Genomic DNA, 21233 nt, shown 5'->3' with positions numbered 1-21233 from the left:
CGGCCCCGAAAAAAAAAAAGCGCGTAAATTTTCGCTAACCCCTGAGTCTGCATTTCAGCAGCTCGCAAAATTATAAACAAAGCGAAACAAAATCGAGAAAGAGTTGAATTATCATTTGAGTCTGCGTACTACGACAAATTGCAAGTCACAGAGCCCAAAAAAGAATTGTTAAATATCGGGAAACAAACGCAATTAAAGTAAAAACAAACGCGCGTCGCTTTGTTTTTCAAAACTCGTCGTGGGGACCCTGCAACAGCAACAACGCGTCTGTAGCAACAAAATAGAAAACAATAAAGGAAAAAGGAATAACAGCCACTGCGGTAGGAGACCACAAAAACGTAAACCTAAGCGTGAGTGCAGAACAGGAACAGTAAAAAAAGCGCAGGAAGCGGTAAGTTAACACACCCTGTATAAATACCAGTGAAAATAGAAAATAGAATATGACTATTGCGCTTTATTTTTTTTATAGTTAATTTTATTGCTTTCAACTTAACTTTCGCTCTGTGAATCTGGCTTTATTTAACTTGTATCCCATCCATCGTGATTGTCAATCAGAACCATTCCAATTAGACCATGTTCACCCACGCTTGGGCCGCAACTGGTTTTTGTTTACAAACAACGAAAAGTGTGAAAATTTTACGAAACGGGTTTTCGTTTCGGTTTTCTTTTTCTGGCCGACAGTGGCAATGCTGCAGAAACTGTAGTTCAGTCTTATAGACATTGGAAACAGGTTTTCTGCAAGCAAATACTTGAGAAACGCCTGTGATGCCAGTTCAGTGGCCACTTGTGCCAGATATTGCCCACATCCTCTGCTGAAGATGGGCATTCACTGAATGTGGAACGTCTAAACAGCAGCCACTGCTCCCACGCTAAGCGGCTCTTGTTTTTTGCTGCCATCTTTTGCAGCACTGTTCGTCTTGTCGCTGACTAAGAGCGCCACCTGTTGTTTTGTGTGTCACCAAATGGTTTGCTATCTTTATTAAATGTTCTCTTCTTTTTTTTATTTTACATGAAGTACACACTGTATATTTTGCAATAGTATGTGATACGTTTTGATAAAAGCAGCCGATAAGTGAGCCATCCTCAACAGCTGTGTGTGTGTGTGTGTCTGTGAGTGTGTGAATATTTCACACGCCCCGTACGTGACATCATGCCAATTCATGAGCTCAATTAACTGCAAAACTGTCACAAAGGAGAATCTCTCTCTCACGCTCTGTAGCTCTCGTTTCTCCAATTGCATAGATTATGCAGCGCTCTATGCAAATGCATTTCGATTTCGCTGAAAATTGGCAAAAGTCGAATTTATTGGTTCTATTTTCAAAAAGTTTGACACTTAAGTCACTGGAATGGAAAATAATTGACAGTCAAGCTCGGATAATTGTTCGTCTTTTGGTCTTTGGTTAACCTGTGCATTTGCAGTAGTCGCTCGAAAATTGTAACATTTTGGATTTAAAATTATTGTTATTGCTAAAAAATATGGAATTTTTGCTAAACAAAATGGCGAAAAAAGTAATAAAAAAAATACATTTAAATGCATTTTTAATACCCAGATGTTACAATTTCCAAGCAACAGCATAATGCTGAAGAAATTTAATTTCTCGCTATACTATCAAAATTCTGGATAGTTAATCTGTCCTGCTTTTTAGTCGTAGCTATGTATGTATCTTTAAGTTGTAAGTTGTTTTAGATTTAATTATTTGCATGCGCTTTTTGCTTAAATCTCGCACGATCATTCACCGCATTCGATGACCCATGGCTTTTAATATAATGCGTTTCATTTTCCCCATTTTCATCTTACTAACAATAAAATTTTGTACATTTTGTTCTGTTCCACGACGCCAACGATATTTGTGGTCGCCTGCACATGCTCGTGTGCTCCTTTCTTCCTCTCTTTCTTTCTCTCTCTCTCTCTCTCTCTCTCTCTCTTCTCTCTGTATCTCTGTCTCTCACTCTCGGCCTCTATCACACACACTCACACTCACATTTGTGGGTTTCGTGTGCGTGTGTGTGTTTAGATCCTACGAAGGTCCTCCTATGTTCATGCCAACGGGAGGGGGTGGGAAGGGAAACAGGCCACAATCAACACACCAGCAGAACCACAACCACCAGTCCCAGCACCACCAGACGCCACACGGTCACTCGCATACGCACCACCATCACCAGACCCAGTCGCAACAGCAGCAGCAACAACAGCCGCCCCCGCAGCAGCAACAGTCGCGCATCTCTCATCTGCACCAGCAACAGGATCAACAGCAGCAACAGGCAGCGCACGCGGTGTTTGTGCCGCAGCAGAGCGGGGTCTCGGCACTCGGTAATCTTCATCATCACCACCACCCCCTACCGCAACAACAGCAACAGCAGCTGCAGCAACAGCAGCAGCAGCAGCAACATCTACAGCAGCAGCAGCAACAACATCTTCAGCAGCAGCAGCAACAGCAGCAGCATCATATACAACAGCAGCCGATCATCTTTTATCCCAATCAGCCGCCGCCGGCACTGCCGTACGTGAACCACGCGCAACACTCGTCCAGCAGCAGCAGTAATGGCAGCAGCGGTGGCGCCGCTCTTCAACTGAGTGGCGCCGCCAGCAACAGCTCGCTGGGACATGCCCATGGCCATAACCATCACAGCCATGGTCATGGTCACGCGCATGCGAATGGCGTCCTTACGCCAGCCAGCAGCAATACAAGTTTGGTGTGCGCCCTCAGCAATCCGACGCTGCCGCCGCACTTTACGCAATCAGCTGGCATGATCGCACCGGCCGGCGCTAATGGGGGTGTGACCGGGACGGCCACCTACCTTTCGGCAACATATATGCCGTTCAATCATCCCGGCCTAATTGGCGCACAGACCGTAGCATTTGCATCGAACGGTGGTTCCGCAGCGCCCGCTGGGGGATTCTATGCGACTGCGACCCAACAGAAACAACAATTGCCGTCTGGACAGCAGCACGGCGTTAATCCTGGAATTGCGTCAAATGCAGCACAACAACAGACCATTACCTACTATCAACCGTTGCCGCCGGCGCCGCTCAATAACAACAACAACAACAACAATCCCGTAGGCAGCGGAGGAGGCAATGGCGGCCACCGCGGCAATATGCGCGGCGGCCAACGATCGACGCCGCCTCAGCAGCCAAGCTATTATGCGTATGCGGTGCCATCGGCTGCGCCGCCGCCGCGTCCCACTTTGGTCAACAACGCAGCAGCGGCGGCTGTCCAGCCGATTATGAATTCACGGAGCACACCTCTAAATGGAACGGCAGCCTTTCACATGCCGCCAAATTTCTGTCCCAGCCTACCGATTATGCCCGCAACCAGCTTGACCACGGCGCCGATGATAGCGGCCGCTGGGATGAGTGCGCCGGCGCCGGCTCCATCGGCTGGACTGCACACATATGCGCCTCACTTGCAGAGCAGCAGTGCCACAGCCGTGGGACCTGTACCTGGTGTGACTGCATCTTTTTCGGCCACCTCACTGACCACAGCTGCCCAGCTGGCTGGGGGTGATAAATTTAAAGAGCGCCGGCATGCTATACCCATCATTCATCCGGACACCAAGGAGAATGTCCTGGATCCCAATTCATCGGTTTTCATCAAAAAAGACTCGAACTGCACACTCACATCGAGTACGGGAAGCGAGAGCAGCATTCCCCAATACCAATCGACCGCTATATCGGATTCAGGCTCAACTACCTTGATGCTGTCCGGCGTCATGGTGGATCATCAAATGCAAACTGAGAAAGCTTCTCAGCCGGTGAGCGTCTGTCAGCCAGCCGCATTTGCATCGCCCCCACTGACCGACGAGGACAAGGTCAGCGTCATTGTTAAGGACATACTGGCCCACTCGGGCAATCCAGACGAACACCTCAGCTTTTGGCAGTATAATGATGGTAAGTTTCAACCAAAAAGATTACTTTAAATGGAAGCAAGTTGCTTAAAGAATTCGATAGAGTCTAATCATATAAGCATTAGAAGCCAAGCTCCAGACGGACTTATTACATATTTTATATTTTTTTAAATCAGTCAAGTAGTTAAAAATAAGGACACAACCATTCCCGCATATATAAGGAGGACACTTCTTCTGAAGAATAAACAATAACCCGACAGTCAAGATAGTTTTCACTGTATTATAGTCTTAAATATATTTACATATATTTTTAAAAGGAAAAGGGACGTAAGATATATTGAAAATGATATACTTAGAGCCCAGCGATAGCTTATTTGTTGAATAGAAAGATGAGTTTGTCAACCAAATTCAAAGAAAGACTTGCTTATATTTGAATCATTGCCAAATAATTGCCATATAATCTACAAATTGTTTCCCATTTAAGAACAATCAAATCCCAATTGAGTTAGTTTTTGTAAGCCCATATACTCGAATTCAGGTATTCTTTCCGATCATAAACTTAAAAAAAGTTCCTTGTTTTAACAATGCTTAAAATGTAATTCAAAGCATAATTAGAGATTAATATATAAATTTATATATATATATTATCGAAAAATTGCCTGGTCGTTTATTGCGATGGCAAAACAAGTCACAAAAGTCTAATCAATTTTTTAAAATCCCACTTATGCATCTATAGTGGACAATGCCTCGGAAAATGCAGCCGAGCTACCCAGCAGCAACGTGGATGCTCATTTCGATGACTTATCTCCCACTGGTGGCAACACGGGCGTGCCCGTGTTGTTCGAGGAGTCGCTGGCAAGCAAGAAGCAGCGCCCCAAGTCGGCTAACAAGCAAAGTTGGTGTATATTTCTTCTAACTTAATGCACGTGTTTAATTGTGAAAACTTTTGCAGGCACCGCGACGCCAACATCTATAGCCAATGCTGTGGCAGAGGCAGCCACCAGCAGCAACAAAGGTATCAGCATTCTAACCAGTATCAAACACACTTCAGCGCCACAACAACAACCGCAGTCGCTGCCGCAGTCGCTGTCGCAGCCGCTCTTGCAAAATCCAACAAAAACGATGGGATCTGATTCGATTCCAGCAAGTCCTACAAAGACCCAGAAACAAAAACCATCTGTTCAGCAGCAGCAGCAGCAGGCGCCACTCTTGCCGTCGAGTTCTTCGTCAGCTGCCTCGACGCCCACACACCAGCAAAAGTCGCAACAGCTCCAACAGTCGAAGCAAGTTAAGGGAGCGGCAGGACCAAGCACAGGCACCGGCCGAGGGCCAAGCCCAACTCCAGCGCCAACAGCTGGGCCAAGTCCAGTTATGTCTGCAGCTGCTTTGCCGCCAAACAATATGAGCCGAAAGAATCAGCGCAAGGCCCAGAAGCGCAAGGAGCAGGAGAAGAAAAAGCAAAAGGCGTCTGCCAACATCACAAGCGGCACAACAGCCAGCGGCAGCGGGAGCACTAATGCGGCCAGCAACAATAATAATAATAGCAGCAAGAGTGGCGCCACAAGCGGCTCAAAGAGCAACGGCAACGGGAACGGCAACGGCAGCAATAACAACAATGCAACAAGTGGCGCCGAAACCTTCATCACATATGTGACAACAACTAAAGCGACAGCCGCTGTCGCGTCCGCAACGCCGGACAAAACGGCGTCCTCGATGACTGATAAGCTTAGTGCAACTAGTAATAATTCTAGCTTAAGTTCTAGCATAAGAGACAAGCAACCCAAAGATCAGCAGCATTCTAGCAGCAACAATGACGATGCGGCTGCCATCGAACATAGATGTAAGTACACAGAATCAGGTGACAACAAATCACGGCTGTAACTAATCTTTTGCAACCGTTTTTCAGTTGACGACAAGGATAAAGACTCGTGTGATATGACACAACAGCTGGACAAGCACATGGCCAACGAGGACATTGTGGCCAAGTTTCTGCAAAAGAGTTTCGACGATGCGCCCAGCCCAGCTGAGACACAGCTGGAATTTCTAAACAGCAGCAGTTCCATGTGCGAGGACGAAGATTTACTAAGCGGCGCTGGCATTGCCGAAAAGTTAACTGAGAGCAACGCAGGCAGCGGCGAACTTATCGCTAATATTGAAAGCAAGTGCGTTGAGAGCATTGTGGGCGAACTGAAATTTGGTGACTTTAGTGAGGAGGCACCTGCACATAGTTCCAGTTTTATATGTAGCTCCACCTGGTCCAGTTCACAGCCAATCGATGTGACCAGCTCGCAGACCACCATGTCCGAGGATAATGTAGATTGTACACCAAAGGTCAGCACTCAAAAGATTGAGACGCCCGTCAAGAAGGCATCGCCCATGCATCAGCCAGCCAAAATATCAGGCTCAATTCAGAAGGCCGCGGGCGGCAAGGCTCCGACAGCAAGCGCCAAGAGCGCCACTATCAGCAAATTCATAAGGTACAACATAGATGAGCTGCGCGAACTGTCCAAGCTCAGTGATTCACGCAAGCCGCCGCTGGTGCCCTGCCAGAAGGGCGACTGCATTGCACAGCTCTTTGTTTCGCGTCAGTCGCAGCAGCAGCAACAGCATCATCACGCACATAATCCGCATGGACAGCAGTATCAGCACGCTCACGATTCGATGGACTATGGGTCTGTTAAGCGCGGGCGCGGTCATGGCCATGGGCCGAATAAGAAACATCACGATGGCCATCAACAAATGGGCGGCAACTCGAGTGGCAACAGCTCCGGGCCCAGCGGCATGGGCAGCTCCAATCAGCGGCACATGGATATAATACGTGTGCAGCTGTCGCTCAAGGAGGAGATTAAGCTATCGGAATGCGAGAATGCCTGGCAGCCGGAGACGCTGCGTCGCATGTCTATGTTCAGCACAACGGAACCAGACCCGGATGATGACATGGAAGGGGTGCTGAAGAAAGTGCGTGGCATACTCAACAAGCTGACTCCCGACAACTTTGACGTGCTGCTCAAGGAGATGTCCAGCATCAAGATGGATACCCAGGGCAAAATGACTAACGTGAGAAAGGATTTCTTATTCTATATTCTGTGTTTTAACAAATTCTGATTGCATCTCTTCTTGCCAACAGGTTATGCTGCTTATATTTGAGAAGACCATCAGTGAACCGAATTTTGCGCCCACCTATGCGCGATTCTGTAAGGTGCTGTTCCACGAGATCAAGGCAGAGAACAAATCGCTGTTCACCAGCTCGCTTATCACGCGTATTCAGCACGAGTTCGAGTCGAATGTGAATGATGCCAATGCCAAGGCCAAGAAACTGCAGCCCACCCAGGAGCGCATTAATGCGTGCACGGAAGCGGCCAAGAAAACTGAACTACGTGCCGAAATGGAGGACCTTGAATATCAGTTTAGGCGCCGCGCCTGGGGCACTGTGCGCTTCATTGGCGAGCTATTCAAGCTGCAATCGCTGACTAGCGATCGGGTGCTACACTGCATCGAATCGTTGCTGGAGCATGGCTGTGAGGAGAAATTAGAGTACATGTGCAAGCTGCTCACAACCGTTGGCCATCTGCTGGAGGCTGGCCCACCAGAACAGTACCAGAGCGGTGTGCGCATCGAGAAGATCTTTCGCCGCATCCAGGATATTGTGCAGCGCTCACGTGGCAACAGCAGCAATAGTCGACAGCATCAGTTTAACATCAAGATTAGCAGCCGTGTGCGCTTTATGATGCAGGATGTGCTTGATTTACGCTCGCGTAACTGGGATCAGCCGGCGACAACGCACTCGACCGCTGGCAGTCGGCAGCGTCACAAACAGCACGATGAGCCCAAGGCACAGCCACAACAACAGCAGCAGCAGCAGCAGCACAGCGGACGTGGCGGCCACCTGCCACAGCAGCAGCAGCAACAGCAGTCGAACTACCAGTATCAACAGCAGAAGCAACACCATCATCATCATGGCTACAATGAGAGCAGCAATTACTTTATGCAAAAGGTGCCCAAGGCGCAGCAGCATGAGAACCAATCATTGAGCATAGATCCCAACAAGCTGCGCTTCAGCAGCAGCAACAACGACGACGCAGTGACCGCCAAGCTGGGCAACTCCTCGCACTATCAGTGGCGCAATGCCAGCAATCGTCCGGTCAGTGCAGCACCGGCGACACAGCCCAGTTTGCTCAAGCGCATGCCGCCAACAACAAGCTCGTTTAACTATCCGACGTATCAACAGCAAGCGGCGCCAACGGCAGTCGGGCCACTGGCAGCCAACAGAAATAACAACACGGAGCCGAGCAGCGTAGAGATCGACTTTGATAGGAAACAGTGTCAGGAGATGCTCACAAAGCTGGTCGAAGAAGTGCTCAGCACCCGAGACTGGCAAACCGAAGTTCTAGCCATTTGGCGTAATTCAAATGCCAAGCAACAAGCTGCGGTGGCCATCATATACTATATCCTGATGGATTACGTGCATCGTGCGGAAGTCAAGCGACAACAGCGCTTGGCATGCGCCAATGTCTTTTCGTATCTAATGCAGCAGGAGGCATTCGGCAGAGGAAGCTTTGCTCAGGCGTACGGCCGATTCGGGGAGGAGTTTCCCGATTTGCTGATGGATGTGCCCAACGGCTGGACCTATGTCTTTGAGTTTCTCGGACCCATAATGCATGAGGGTGGTCTTGAGTTCAAGGACGTGTGGCAGCAGCGCTGGCTAGAGGACCCACTGTTTACCGAACGCTTTGTACGCGCCTTTGTCAGCTACTTTGTCCAAGAATTTGGCGCCGGATACACACACAAGCTGTGGCATGTCGACAGCAAGCTGGATCGAGGCCAGCTGTTTTGGAGCGATGCTCGCAAGTATCGCGACTTTTTGCAGTCGAATAGCTTTCAGTTTCTGGAGCCGAACAGCACAGGTATAGTTAGTATGCAGCGGCCAAAGGTCGCACGCACCCAGGCGGAGCACGTGGAACGGATTAGCTATTTGCTGCGTCTGTCTAGCGACACCGCCATTGACTATATCAATACCAATGTGCATATTAATGTGAATTTCGTGCGTCACCTTACCAAATTCCTTTGCTGTGATTTCGCATTAACTGTGATCAGCAATCCATCAGCCAAGAACTACAATAACAACCACAGTACTAACAAGAATAAACTGCAACTGCAGCTGAATGTGGAGAGCTTCCGAAGACATTGCACTCCGCTGCTGCGGCTGTGCATTGATGCGCAGGAGGCGCACGAGATTGCATGCATCGAGGAGACGGTCGATGCGCTGCAGGAACACTTTGCGCTCGAAATGGAGGATGAGATGGCCGCGGGCGAGACCATCTGCAGCACCTGGAGCGTTCTGTACGACTGTGAGGTTATATCGCGGGATTCGTTTGATAAGTGGTTCAAGCAGGAATTGGAACATTCCGCCGGATATCCTCGGGCCCTTATGGACAAATTGCGTGCTTTTATCGAGGAAATGTAAACCAACCCCACACCCAATGCAGGAACAACTACAACTACTACAACAACAACAACGAAGCAAATCGCAGGCAAAATAAAATAAAAAAAAACAAAACACATATTTATATGTATATGACAATTTGAAACAGCGCCATTTGGCCTTTATAAATCATACACCACGCGCGGTCGTATATGCATACACACCTATAAACATGAACACATACAGACAGAAACCACTTTTACATTGCAATTGAAACATACAAAGAAACAAACAAACAAACACACGACAAACAACGGCATATATTATAAACTATTGCAATAAAACCTATATACAAAACGCATAAATTAAATAACAAAAAACTAAAACGAATCTCGGCGTCAAAAAGTATTCTCAAAAATCAAACACAAAACATTATATATGTTTAAATATATATATATATATATAAGACAGGGTACATATATATACACACATATATATTTATATATATACCGATCTATGATTTATTTACTTTTACCCGTAAAACTGGACAGTATTTCATTTTCCTATGTTTCCTTCAAATGTTCCCAAAACGGGGTCTATCGGAATAGTTTAGCAATCTTTTGTTTAACACTAAACAAAGGCAAATTTTGTTTACCTTTCAGTACAAAAAAAAAATTTTGAATTTGCATTGTTTTTGTTTTTCTTATTTTATAATTACTTTTAAAAAAACTACTTATTACAAAATTTGATTCATGTGATTTCCTCATGCAAAAGGCTCAAACCCAAAAGCAGATAACGTTTATTTCCTTCTAAAGAATCTATGACTATTTTAATTATTTCGAGGCTTAGACTCAAAAAAATACATGTATACAAAATTATATAATTACATATATATATATATGTATATGTATTGTATGTTATACATTAAACAATGTAAATTTAGCAAGAAAAGACATGTAAAGTATGTATGTATTTAGTATACAGTGCATGACAAAAAACAAATAATCCAAAGATACAATTTAAAATTAGCTGTAAAAAGAATGAAAAAATACATAAACTTTAATTTAAAAAATAATAACAACAAAAACAAAACATAGCAATTTAAACCAAATTAAAAACTATATTTATATATTCACAGCATAAAACTGAAAAAATAAAAATAAAAAAAAAAGAAACTTAAAAAAAGATGAAAAACAAAAACCAAGAGCTCTAAGCCGCCTTGAATTAGTTATTTTTATAAGTATATAAAAAAAAAAAGAAAGAAAAAATTAATTTCAAAAATTAATATTTCAATAGCAAAAGATTTTCACAGCTCGAATGTTTTTTTTTTTTTTTTTTTGAACATTCTTTTTTGTTTTTATTTAAAAGTGGCAAAGATTGAAAATGGTTTTGCGGCAAAATGCAAGAAATAAAATAAACTAAATCAATATAAAAAAAAAAAAGTATAAAGTGGTACGAATAAATTATTTAGCATGAAATACAAAAAAGAATGTAAACAAAAATAAAATATTAGTTAAGCAATTGTCGAAACGCTTCTGCACTGAAAAGCGAATAGTTTAAAGCCAAGCTAAGCAAATTCTGAGAACTTCTAGCATTCTTTGCATGCATTTGAAATGTGTAGCCAAATTCTGGGATAATTTGAAACAAAAAATAAAACACTTTAACTGTAAGCATTTTTGGCAAAGGAAGCAAATAATAATAAATACAATTTAATTCTAAAAACGTTTACAAACTAAAACTAAAAAAAAAATCTCAAATCACATGTAAAAGACATTAAGCAAGAATCTGAAACAGGCGCATTAAAAAAAACACATGAAGCTGATTAATGGGGCGGTATAAAAACTGATTAACAATTATAAACAGCAAATAATAATAATAATAATAAAAGAAGAAAAGAAAAAAAAAACAAGCAAAAAAAAATAAAACCGCAAGGCGTTTCAATATGGGGCCAGAGGCCAAAGGACATCCAACTCATGCAACACACACACACACACACACGCACACATCTCGCTCATGAATTCATACACACATAACACACACACTCAGGCAATTCATGGTGTTGGTTTCATATCGCATATATCATAAGAGGTTAGCATAATGCTTTAAGGCTTGAGGCGCGTACAAACGTAAGCAGAATTTAAGATATATTTTCCAACAACTGATCTAATCCCTAATCTTCTCTTTCTGCTCGCTCAGATAACAAGTCCTAGAGCAGCATGGAGCGACGTGGACGTATTCCGGTTGCCAAGTTTCGCACCCAGGAGGCGAAGACACGCAGTCGCAGTCGTGTGAGTGAGCCGGACTACAATAATCAGGATCCGGAGCATGATATGTTTACGCTGCTGGAGGACAACATTGCGCTAAGGGAGGAGAACAAAGCGCTAAAACTCGAGATCGAATCGCGTAAGTTAACCCAGCCCCTTAAATGATATATGTTCGTGTACTGAGCCTCCAACTCTACACGCAGACAAAACTACGCAGGAGGAGCAGCAGGCGCAGCACGAGAAGCTGTGTGCCCAGCTGGAGTTGCTGCAGCAGCAGCAGGGCAAATTCGAGTCAGACATCAAGGATCTCACCGGCAAGTTCAATAAAACGCTCAACGAGCGCAATGCCCTTGACAAACTGCACAAAATGAAGGTCGATCAAATACACAAGTAAGCTGCCAAATCATAAAAGCGAATCAAACAGCATTAAATATGCCTCCACCTTGCAGTCTCACCAGCGAGCTGGAGCACATGCGCGAAAAGCAGCTCGGACCCTCAGGTGGGGCTCCGCTAGTCGGCTCCGTGGAGCTAAAACGTAATCTGCTCAAGATTTTACAACACGACAGCACAGACAGCGGCGAAGCTGGCAGCGAGCTGGACAGCCTGATCGATGTTGATGGCAATCTGGATGTGCCCATTACCAACAGCCTGGTGGAGCGTCTCGTCTCTGAATTCCTAACGGTCAAACATGCCACCAACGCCGTGGAGCTGCAGCTGTACGAGGCCAATGAGAAAATAGCCGAACTAGTCGAGCACGTAAGTTCACGTCGATGTAGTTAAATCAAGCTTACTTTATACTTCTTATTGTAGCAACATTTGCTCGAGGAGGAGAACGAAACTCTGCGCACCGAGAACGGCAATTTAACCAAGGTGGCCAAACTGTTGACCGACAACATGAAGGAGAGCGTGGAGACCAGTCAGAAGTAAGCGAAGCTAACATTGGCATATTAAAAGTGCGCCTGGATTTATAGCAGCACGAATCCCATTTTGTGGCTTTAATTCAAGTTCAATTCAAAATGAAAGCACACATGATTTGCTTGAACAACTAATGAACGAGTCCCTCAGTATGAAAGCTATCGTAATGAAGCTTTGCATAGGTCGCGTCTTTCTGTTGCACGCCGTATAAGCCGGATCGGACTAATGATAAAGTGTATCATATAGATGGCATATTAATGATTCGCCAAAACTAAGTTCTTTTGTAAGATATCTAAACCAAACTTGACATTTAATATAACTTGGACTTGTTCTCGAATCATTGCATCTATTTAAACTTGTTTGGTAGATACAAATTTTGAGTAGAAATAACATTCAGCTCGCATCTTGATTATGAAAATATTTACGGCTTTTAAAGATTTAAACGAAAACTGTTTCCCTAAAATTTTATAAATATTAGACAAATCAGAATGTGAATCGTAACCTGGCAAAACAAGATTCACAAACCGAAGACAAATTCACGACGAACCACAAATAAATTCTTACAGGCTTGCAGCCCTGCTTTATTATATGACTTCCTGAACGGAAAGAAATCGTTTGTATCAGCGAGCTTCTAGGCTATAAGTTATATACATATAGATTAAATAGGGTATTTAGACAGCTGCGCATAGTTAAAATAATTTGTAGAATAGTTTTGCCTTTTTGAGTTAGCTAAATAATTGCAACATTCTTAATTGCAGAATGGAGGCGGCTTTGATAAGGCTGAAGCAGCGGAACGATGAGTTAACTGCGAAGATACGCGACCAGCCCGACGGACAGCCGCAGGCAACGCCATCGCCCACGACGATGCAATCGCAGGCGGAGTTCGAGGAGATTACGGACCAGGTGCAGCACCAGACGCTCGAGCACAACGAGCGCATTGTGGAAATGGTGAGCCACGAGTTATTCAAATGCAGTCACATAATATTTGGTGATGGTTTACCTATCTATCTATCTATCTATCAATCAATCTATCTATCTATCCCATCTGTGTTTCCGTCTCAAAGCAAACACGTAGCGTGTTTGACATATTCAAGCCGTTTTCGAGTATCTTTAAGAGCAACTAAACGGCGCACAGATAAAGGCACACACACTCTTAACTCTACCTAGAAATAATAAATAAAAATATGCATGGAATGCGTCCAGATGGGTTTTAGTTGTTCCCTTTCTCAATATTTTGGTGCTGGAATCCGAGCAAAACGTAAGCGCAATTCGCTTGCCCTCCGCTTCTCTCCCTCTCCCTATCCCTGCTCCTGCTCCTACTTATATATAGATATATATATATACACTATGTATCGCTTTTTGCCCTAACACGCATCGAAGGCGTTTTGACTAATTTTTGTTCTACTAATTTTCGTTACCTTTGACCCCGCTCCGCCGCCCGCCCGCCAAACCCCCGCTCGCTCGCTCGCTCTTTTGTTACCGTAGCAAAGTCTTATGGATGCGGCTATTGCAAAAACTACTAACGATGAACTAAAAAAATTACAACTTAAGTTGGAAATACTCGAGGAGCAGCTGCGTCTGGCGCTAACACGCGCCGATCTCGCCGAGGAGCAGTTGGTGCGCTACCAGCAAACGGAACAGCCTGCAGCAGCAACAACAACAACAGTTGCAACGGCACCAAGCCCACCCCCGCCGCCGCCACCGCCGCCCCCACCCATGCCGTCCAAAGTGCTTTACAAGGCACAGGGTGCAGCTGGTGGGGATGGGGAGGCTGGCAGCTTTAGCCAGCACATTGCCGCGCATAATTTGCACAAAGGCCTGGGCGAGAAGATAATCGACAACGTCAAGCAACAGGTACAGGCGCAGGCGGCAACAGGTATGTCATCCAGCTATTAAAATTCCCATAAACCATTGGCCCAGTTAATACGGACGTGTGTTTAGGTGCGCATGTGGATATGTGTGTGCTTGTCATGTTTTCCACTCAATGTCAAACCCTGAACAATGGACAGGACATGCTCCAAGAAGCACTTTCACTACGGCCATATTTTCTCACTTTTTGACTGGAATTTGTCGTGTCGTAAAACCTTTAGCGTTGCGTGCCTTTCTCTATTGATGGGTGCCCCTTCTCCAATCGCACGTGTGCGGCCATACGGGGCGTATGCGCAATCTGCCAGCCATTGCACATATCACGTATACGCATACACTTGCGCGCGCGTGTGTGTGTGTGTGTGTGTGTGCGTTCTAGGCAATTTCGTAACAAGATTGAAATTTTATAAAGTTTGCGCGCTGCACGCGGCATAGTTCAACTTTTTGTTGAGCAACGAATTGGTTAAACTATTTGCAATCTTTAAGCAGCACAGAAAAAAACAAAACTTAAGATTTCATGTTGCGCTTGATAAGCCATGGGCTTAATGTTAAATGTTGCAATTAGCTAGAGTACACTGGTCTGAAAACTATTGTTTTTGGAAAAAGCTTAAGGAGTCCTTATGACAATGCCTTTCCATTAAAACGCGGCTGCAAATTAGTTTGAATCGAACCAGAACTAACCTGATATTACATATTTATTTTTCCAGCGATAGGAAGACAAATCTATCTAGCTATCGAAATTTTAGAAACGTCCTTGTAGACATGTAACTTAGAAGGGATTTTCCGATTGTTCCTTTGGCAGGTGTGCAATAGAAGGGCAATTAGTCATTAGTCCAGTCGACTCGAGGTCACAAGGTGTCCCATCAGTATTATGTGGGCTCCTCGCTGTAACCCTGGATGACTGTCCAAGGTAGCATTAGACAACCAGCTAACTCAAGACTCAATCAGTTCTTAATTTTATAATGGAAAGGTACTTATACCAAGCCATGAGGTATACCAGAAGAGCCCCAATTTGGGTAGGTCAAAAGAGATGAACCATTCTTTGCTGGCGTTGGACAAAACTGGGTAATAGACACGACTACGAACAGTCCACCAAAACTGTACCACGGGTAGCTAGGAGCCCGCGGAACTGTGACCCGTCCTCTCCCTTAGGAGAGTTACGTGTTGGTTGTGGTTTATACCAAAAAACGCGGCTAGAGCTTTGCTCGGCGTGGAGTTGCGTAACAAGCGGGTGCTGTACCCACAGGCCAGCCGAGGTTTGAGGTGGGCCTCACCTCCTAGAAAGGGGCGAATCTAATGTCCGTCCGTGAATGCATGTTATTCAATTGGTACCAAAAGTATTCTGCAGTTCTTGGCGCATTGTCTTGCCTCATTGTACTATATGCCACTTGAGGCATATCATGCACATCTACGGGCTCCTTTGGGAGCCTTATACTTTTCCATACAGAATGTCATTTTCGACCGTTTCTTTCTACAGAAAATAGTTGTCTGATGCTTATATAAGGGCTATGCTAAAACTAGTATATGCCGAATTGGGCAAGATATCCAAAAAAAAAGTTTATTCTAATGACAGAGCTATGACATGCTGGTTCGATCCGATCATAGATACAGACAGGCAGATAAACAGACATGGATGGTCTCGGCTGCTGGCACTGGTCAAGAATATATATTTTATGCAATTTCCATTTCCAATGGGTTCATACACAGATAAAGAGCTTTCGTATGCTTTTTTAATTGAATTGTTTCATCCCAACCTGCGACATTTGATTTATTGCCTATAAACCCAGAGAATAGTTTATACTAGACAAAAATTTAAAGATTTGTTTCCAAATGTTCGATAAAGAATCCTTAAACTGTTTTTGCTCGTTGCATCGGCCAAGCCAAAAGCTGGGAAAATGGGAACGATGCAAATGCCATAAACCACAAAAGCGAAAAAAAAAAAATGGCTGTTGTAATCGATAGGCTGTCAGAGGCTGCATCTAATCCTTCGGCGCAACGAATCCTTTGTCCGTCCTCTACTTGTTGCTGTCACTTGTCAACTGCGATCCGCCGTCCCCTCCGCCGACCCCTCCCCTCTCTCCGCCTCCTTCCCCGACAACAACCCATTTGCGTTTATAATTGATTTTGTGCGTTTTTCTTTTTTTCTGCTGCTGCTGCTGCTTTTGTTTTTGATTTTGATTTTACCTAAACGTTGCCACGTCTGCCACGGCTACGGCTACGGCTACGGTTGCAGGCTGCCATGCCACGCCCCCTTTTGGCTGGCGCTTGTTGCAACAGCGGCAACTTCTTAATTAAGTTTGCCAGAAGCTTTTTGACGCAGCGCTCAGACTAGCTGCTGCCACCAGGTACACACACACACACACGTGGATAATAATATATACATATATATCAATTTATATGTGTACCTATATAATATCCGTGTGTGTGTGCAGAGGCGTAGCACGGCAGTAAAAATCTAATTAGCGTCGGCTTTACGCTTCTGAGAAGGGGGAGGGGTAGAGGGGCGGGCGAGGGCTGAATTTCGTTTTAGCCTTGATATATTTTGCAATCAATATGAAACCAGCATACTTTATTATAAGGTGTGCAGGTGTGTATGTGTGTGGGTGTGTGTGTGTGTGTGTGTGTGTGTGTGTGTGCGTTGTATTTGTTTGTGTTGCTGCCTTGCCATTGCACTTGTGGGACATCTTTGGCGTTTAATTTCCGCTTTAATTGCGCTCAAACAATCGTTTGTTATTGATTTAAGTTTGAGCTTTAACCTGGAACTTCCAGCCTCCAATTGCCGCAGCCCGATGTGAGCAGAACAGACCCGAAAGAACTTATTTCTGGTTCGATTCACGGTGCGAAACAACTCGCAGCCCTTGGCTACAGCTCGTGAAGCGGATTTTCCACAACCAGCTTGTGGTTTAAACCTCAATATATCATAATTTTCAGAATTTTAATTTATAATTGAACGTTTTTCAAAAAATATTACTAGGCGTACATCATTTCATATCTAAGATACGGGCTACATTTTATTCTCTGGCCAAAATTTGTTTCTATTAAACATGTATTTAATATATAATATAATAATAGTGGTCAGATGTTGATACGATTTCGTTTATATATGACGAGCATAGTGAAACTTGTAAATGCCAAGTTTGGTTGAGATATCTTGATAAACAAACATGTTTTAAATACAATAACCTACTCTTTGGCCTATCGTTCCTATGGCAGCTATATGATATAGTTGTCCGATCCGGCCGGTTCCTCTATAACTTTAAAACTAGTTCGCATGGAAACAGACAATCGGACATAACAACTCTACTCTTTAAATGTTAATATATTTAATTTATGGACTCGGAGATGTCTTCTTTTACGCGTTACACATTTCATGGCAAAATTATAAGGATATAAACATTTTGTTAATCCCGAAATTCCTAAAAGCGTCGACAAGCACAGAACTATTTAATCTATAAAATTTTGTATTTCTTTTAAGATCGGTTTACGCTTATATCAAGCGCGAAAATTCTTGCAATAAATATATTGGACTTTATTCAAGGCTTTCTTTTTGTCAAATTAATGGACAAATTTAATTCCGGATATTTAAGTATTAATTGGATCAATTCAGAATATGTAATGCATGTTATGAAATTAAAAAAAAATTATATATGTATATATGATAGTTTCAACGTTTCCCTTGCGTGCTGTCTGCACTTTTAAAGAGTATTATCTTGTATAAGCCTTTATATAATATTGTATAAATTGTTGTAATTTTTATTGGCCTTATGCCCGACATCAAGTATCAGGTGATGATGTGCGCCAACCACAACATCCAGAGGCAAACAACACCATGTAAACAGCATGACAATGAAATCAACTGGTTGCAGAATGGGCTCTACGCACACGCACACATACGGCCACACACACCTACACACACACACACACACACACATATAGTAACCATAAAGCAGCCAAGCAGCTTGTATGTATGTGCAAATGTCTGGCAGTGAAGGGGTGCCTATGTATGTGTGTTGTGTGTGTGTTTTGCCAGACAGTAAAATGATATTTGCGTATATCATATTAAAAATACTTTTAGCCAATAGGCATTTATAAATATAAGCTATCTGGATACTTACGATCCCACGCTTAATCACATATTCAATTAGACACTTTGTCACTCACTAGAAAATAAAAGCAGTAAGCTTTTGTTTTTTAGAAATCCTTGCATGCAGTTGGTTATGGCTGATTTATGGTAAAGCCAGCGGAAATATGATAACATCCACACATAAATCTTCTCGAGCTCCTTACGAGCTTCCACACAGGAGCCGTGCAATCAAAGCAACTGAAGCTTATGCCAATCACAACAATGGCTCAAGCAAACAAACCCGCACACTTCTCTCTCTCTCTCTCTCTCTCTCTTTATATGTGTGTATATATATATATGTAGCTGGGCACACTGACTGACTGACTTACGCGCTCACTCAATTACAAGAAGCTGCCGCCCGCACTGTCACACTGTCTCACTAAGCACATCCGGTTTCCGGTTGTTGGCGCGCGACGCACGCGGCGTACGCGTAACGAGCGCTCATTGAAATCAATCAGGACGCGTATTGTGCGCGTCGCGTGCTATTAACAGACAGCAAAATATATGCCCAGAACCTGTTCGATCCGAATGCCGTGCGTTGGGAACGAAGCGCGCGCGCCCCACTTGAAGCACATGAAGCGTTTGAGCTGGCAGCACAGCGAGCAGCAAGTTTACAGCTAGCCACAGAGCTGCTGGCATTCGTGTCCTGGCGCTCGTCCTCGTCAAAACCAGCAGCTATAGCTGTAGCTCCTCGTACTCGGCTCGAAAACAAATGAAACGAAATATTGTTGTCGCCTGCCAGCAAGCGAAGCCAACCTGTAGTTGTGTGTATCCAGCATCAGTCCATAGATTACCATGGCAATGTTTATGCCTGAAATTCTGACCATTATTGCATTATCTATATTCAAGCAGGTCGCACTTGGATCAATTTCCGCCAGTGTAAATTAATTGACTTTGAAAAAGGCTCACGACCAACCTATATACTCTGTCATTTCCGATCCCGACCGATACACAACACACGCATCATCATGCATGTGTGTATTATGCCGAGCACTTGAATTGATTTAAAGTTTGTGCCCAAGCCAGAGAAGCAGCTGGAGAGCTACCTGCCAGCTATTAGCTGGCTTCCGGGGCCGAGCTCGAGGCCGTGGCTACTACCCTGGCAACAGTCGCACGGAGAGAAAGAGGGTGAGTGAGGGGGGAGGGAAGGCGTGCTGGCATTGTGGCTGTCGTCTATGCGACAGCTTTGGCTTTAAACAGCCATCAGGCGTTTACATGCTTCACTCGCAGCTTACTGCGCTTTATGTTACCCAACGCCCGGCGGCGGCGGCGGCCGCCAACGTATCAGGTTCGATGAAGGCAAGGACTACGCCATTTATTATTTTTACGAGTAGACCAAACAACAGACCAAATGGCTTGGCTTTGCCGCACTCCGCAACCCACCCAACCAAGCCAAGTCGAAGCCTGCCACCTTCAAGACACATTGTTGTTTCCGTTGTTGTCATACTATGGCTTATTATTATTATTATTTGTGCGTTTTATATTTCCGTGTTTTATTGCGCCACTTTTCTTATGAACAGACACACATACACCACAGACCCAAAGATTGACTTTGTTTGGGTACAACAAGTCGTATACGCAACTTCATTTGTTGCCGCTGACAGTTGTTGAATGCGTGGGCTTAGTTCGCACTCCTTTTCCTTATTGTTGTTGTTGCTGTTGTTGTTACTGTGGCAGGCATCCGTGATTTATATACATTTGCCACAGCACCCAAAATCCGCAATTTAAAATCCTTAGCTGCCTTGATTATGTCGCGTGCCAGCTGCCTTAAAGGTAGGTTCATTCTTGTCATTTGGGCAAAGGTTATTAACAGTCTTCTAAGCTAACCGCATGCTGTTTAAACTCATTGTAGTTGGCTTAATGTAATCAAAAATAATGCTTAATACTAACTAAATACTTACTGTATACTAACATTCTCTTTATCTTCCAGGTCTTGACGCTATAGTGCGGGAATTTAAATCTGGACGCGTTACGTTGCGTCGGAATCGTCGCAAAACCGGCACCAGCGAAGCTCTCAAGGAGATGTTCCAAGTACTCGAGATAAGTCAGAAGCAGAATCGCAACTCAAAGATATGCGTCGATCTGAATACAACTATATAAGTTCAACAATATAAGTTCTTCTTCTACTTTGGTCTCAAATCGAAAGCCTATGCTCTGCTTCAACATCGAACAACATTCCGTGCATTTTAATATTTATTCGTAATCCCTCCCTCCTATTTAATACACTAACTTTGCCTTTGTGTGTGCCTTTCTTTTGAAGGAAAACCAGCCATTTTTTAACTAATTTATATAATATCCCTATGTGAAATTGACTAACATGTATTTGATTTTGACTTCTAACAATGTGTTCATGTTACTCATTAATATTATTATTTATGCTTTATTATACAATTGAAACCCAACGAAATATTTTGAATAAACTTTATAACCAAATATATCTATTTAATTATTATTCAATTTAATTTATGAATGTGGGGGTGTATTCTATATACGTAATTTTAAATCCTGTAAAACACTTCCTCCGATACGTTTTGCATTATGACATAAATATTGATGGATAATACGTTTATCAGGCTTAATTGTACTTTATTATTACTTAATCTTTGGCCGATGCACAGATCGCAAATTACATAAAAATTACACAAAGTTTCCCTTACATGTATGTTTGTATATATTAGTACATATGTGTAAATCGTGTAACAATCATTAAAAAGTTATTTGTTCATTTTAAAAGTAGACGAGCTAAATTTACATATTAAAATTTGAGTTTATGGCTAATTGGCGTACAATAAAA

The 21233-nt window shown here is 43.7% G+C and overlaps 2 protein-coding genes across 6 annotated transcripts; both read left to right on the top strand.

Annotated features, from left to right (window-relative positions):
- The first annotated feature begins 248 nt into the window (after window positions 1-248).
- On the top strand, window positions 249-9657 carry eIF4G2 (eukaryotic translation initiation factor 4G2). Its single transcript, XM_064693972.1, has 6 exons — window positions 249-391; window positions 2016-3892; window positions 4586-4744; window positions 4802-5689; window positions 5756-6906; window positions 6977-9657. The coding sequence occupies exons 2-6, from the start codon at window positions 2035-2037 to the stop codon at window positions 9311-9313; spliced, it is 6393 nt and encodes a 2130-aa protein (XP_064550042.1). The 5' UTR covers window positions 249-391; window positions 2016-2034; the 3' UTR covers window positions 9314-9657.
- LOC135436388 (shootin-1) lies at window positions 249-20872 on the top strand. 5 transcript variants are annotated; one of them, XR_010437511.1, is made up of 8 exons: window positions 249-391; window positions 11468-11674; window positions 11739-11925; window positions 11985-12291; window positions 12346-12458; window positions 13209-13398; window positions 13515-13708; window positions 20370-20532. XR_010437511.1 is itself a non-coding variant. In XM_064693973.1 (8 exons), the coding sequence occupies exons 2-8, from the start codon at window positions 11488-11490 to the stop codon at window positions 20537-20539; spliced, it is 1545 nt and encodes a 514-aa protein (XP_064550043.1). In that variant the 5' UTR covers window positions 249-391; window positions 11468-11487; the 3' UTR covers window positions 20540-20872. The 5 variants fall into 5 exon arrangements, 4 of the variants coding, with proteins under 4 accessions (XP_064550043.1, XP_064550046.1, XP_064550045.1 ...); XM_064693973.1 differs by lacking the exon at window positions 13515-13708 and adding an exon at window positions 13936-14326 and having other exon boundaries at window positions 20370-20872; XM_064693974.1 differs by lacking the exons at window positions 249-391; window positions 13515-13708 and adding exons at window positions 11194-11397; window positions 13936-14326 and having other exon boundaries at window positions 20370-20872.
- The last annotated feature ends 361 nt before the right edge of the window (window positions 20873-21233 follow it).

The sequence above is a fragment of the Drosophila montana genome, unplaced genomic scaffold (assembly GCF_035044405.1).
Source record: "Drosophila montana isolate Dmon_TW-CO22-7 unplaced genomic scaffold, ASM3504440v1 contig_3733_1, whole genome shotgun sequence".
Lineage (NCBI taxonomy): Eukaryota > Metazoa > Arthropoda > Insecta > Diptera > Drosophilidae > Drosophila > Drosophila montana.
This window is presented reverse-complemented; position numbering and strand designations above follow the sequence as displayed.

Bases quoted from the DNA above. Each gene is read 5' to 3' on its own strand.
- eIF4G2 (XM_064693972.1), top strand. From the start codon at position 2,035: ATGTTCATGCCAACGGGAGGGGGTGGGAAGGGAAACAGGCCACAATCA. The intron at 4,745-4,801 runs GTTGGTGTATAT...AAACTTTTGCAG, and splicing joins CAAGTCGGCTAACAAGCAAA to GCACCGCGACGCCAACATCT. The intron at 5,690-5,755 runs GTAAGTACACAG...ACCGTTTTTCAG, and splicing joins GGCTGCCATCGAACATAGAT to TTGACGACAAGGATAAAGAC.
- LOC135436388 (XM_064693973.1), top strand. From the start codon at position 11,488: ATGGAGCGACGTGGACGTATTCCGGTTGCCAAGTTTCGCACCCAGGAG. The intron at 11,675-11,738 runs GTAAGTTAACCC...CTCTACACGCAG, and splicing joins AAAACTCGAGATCGAATCGC to ACAAAACTACGCAGGAGGAG. The intron at 13,399-13,935 runs GTGAGCCACGAG...TTGTTACCGTAG, and splicing joins ACGAGCGCATTGTGGAAATG to CAAAGTCTTATGGATGCGGC.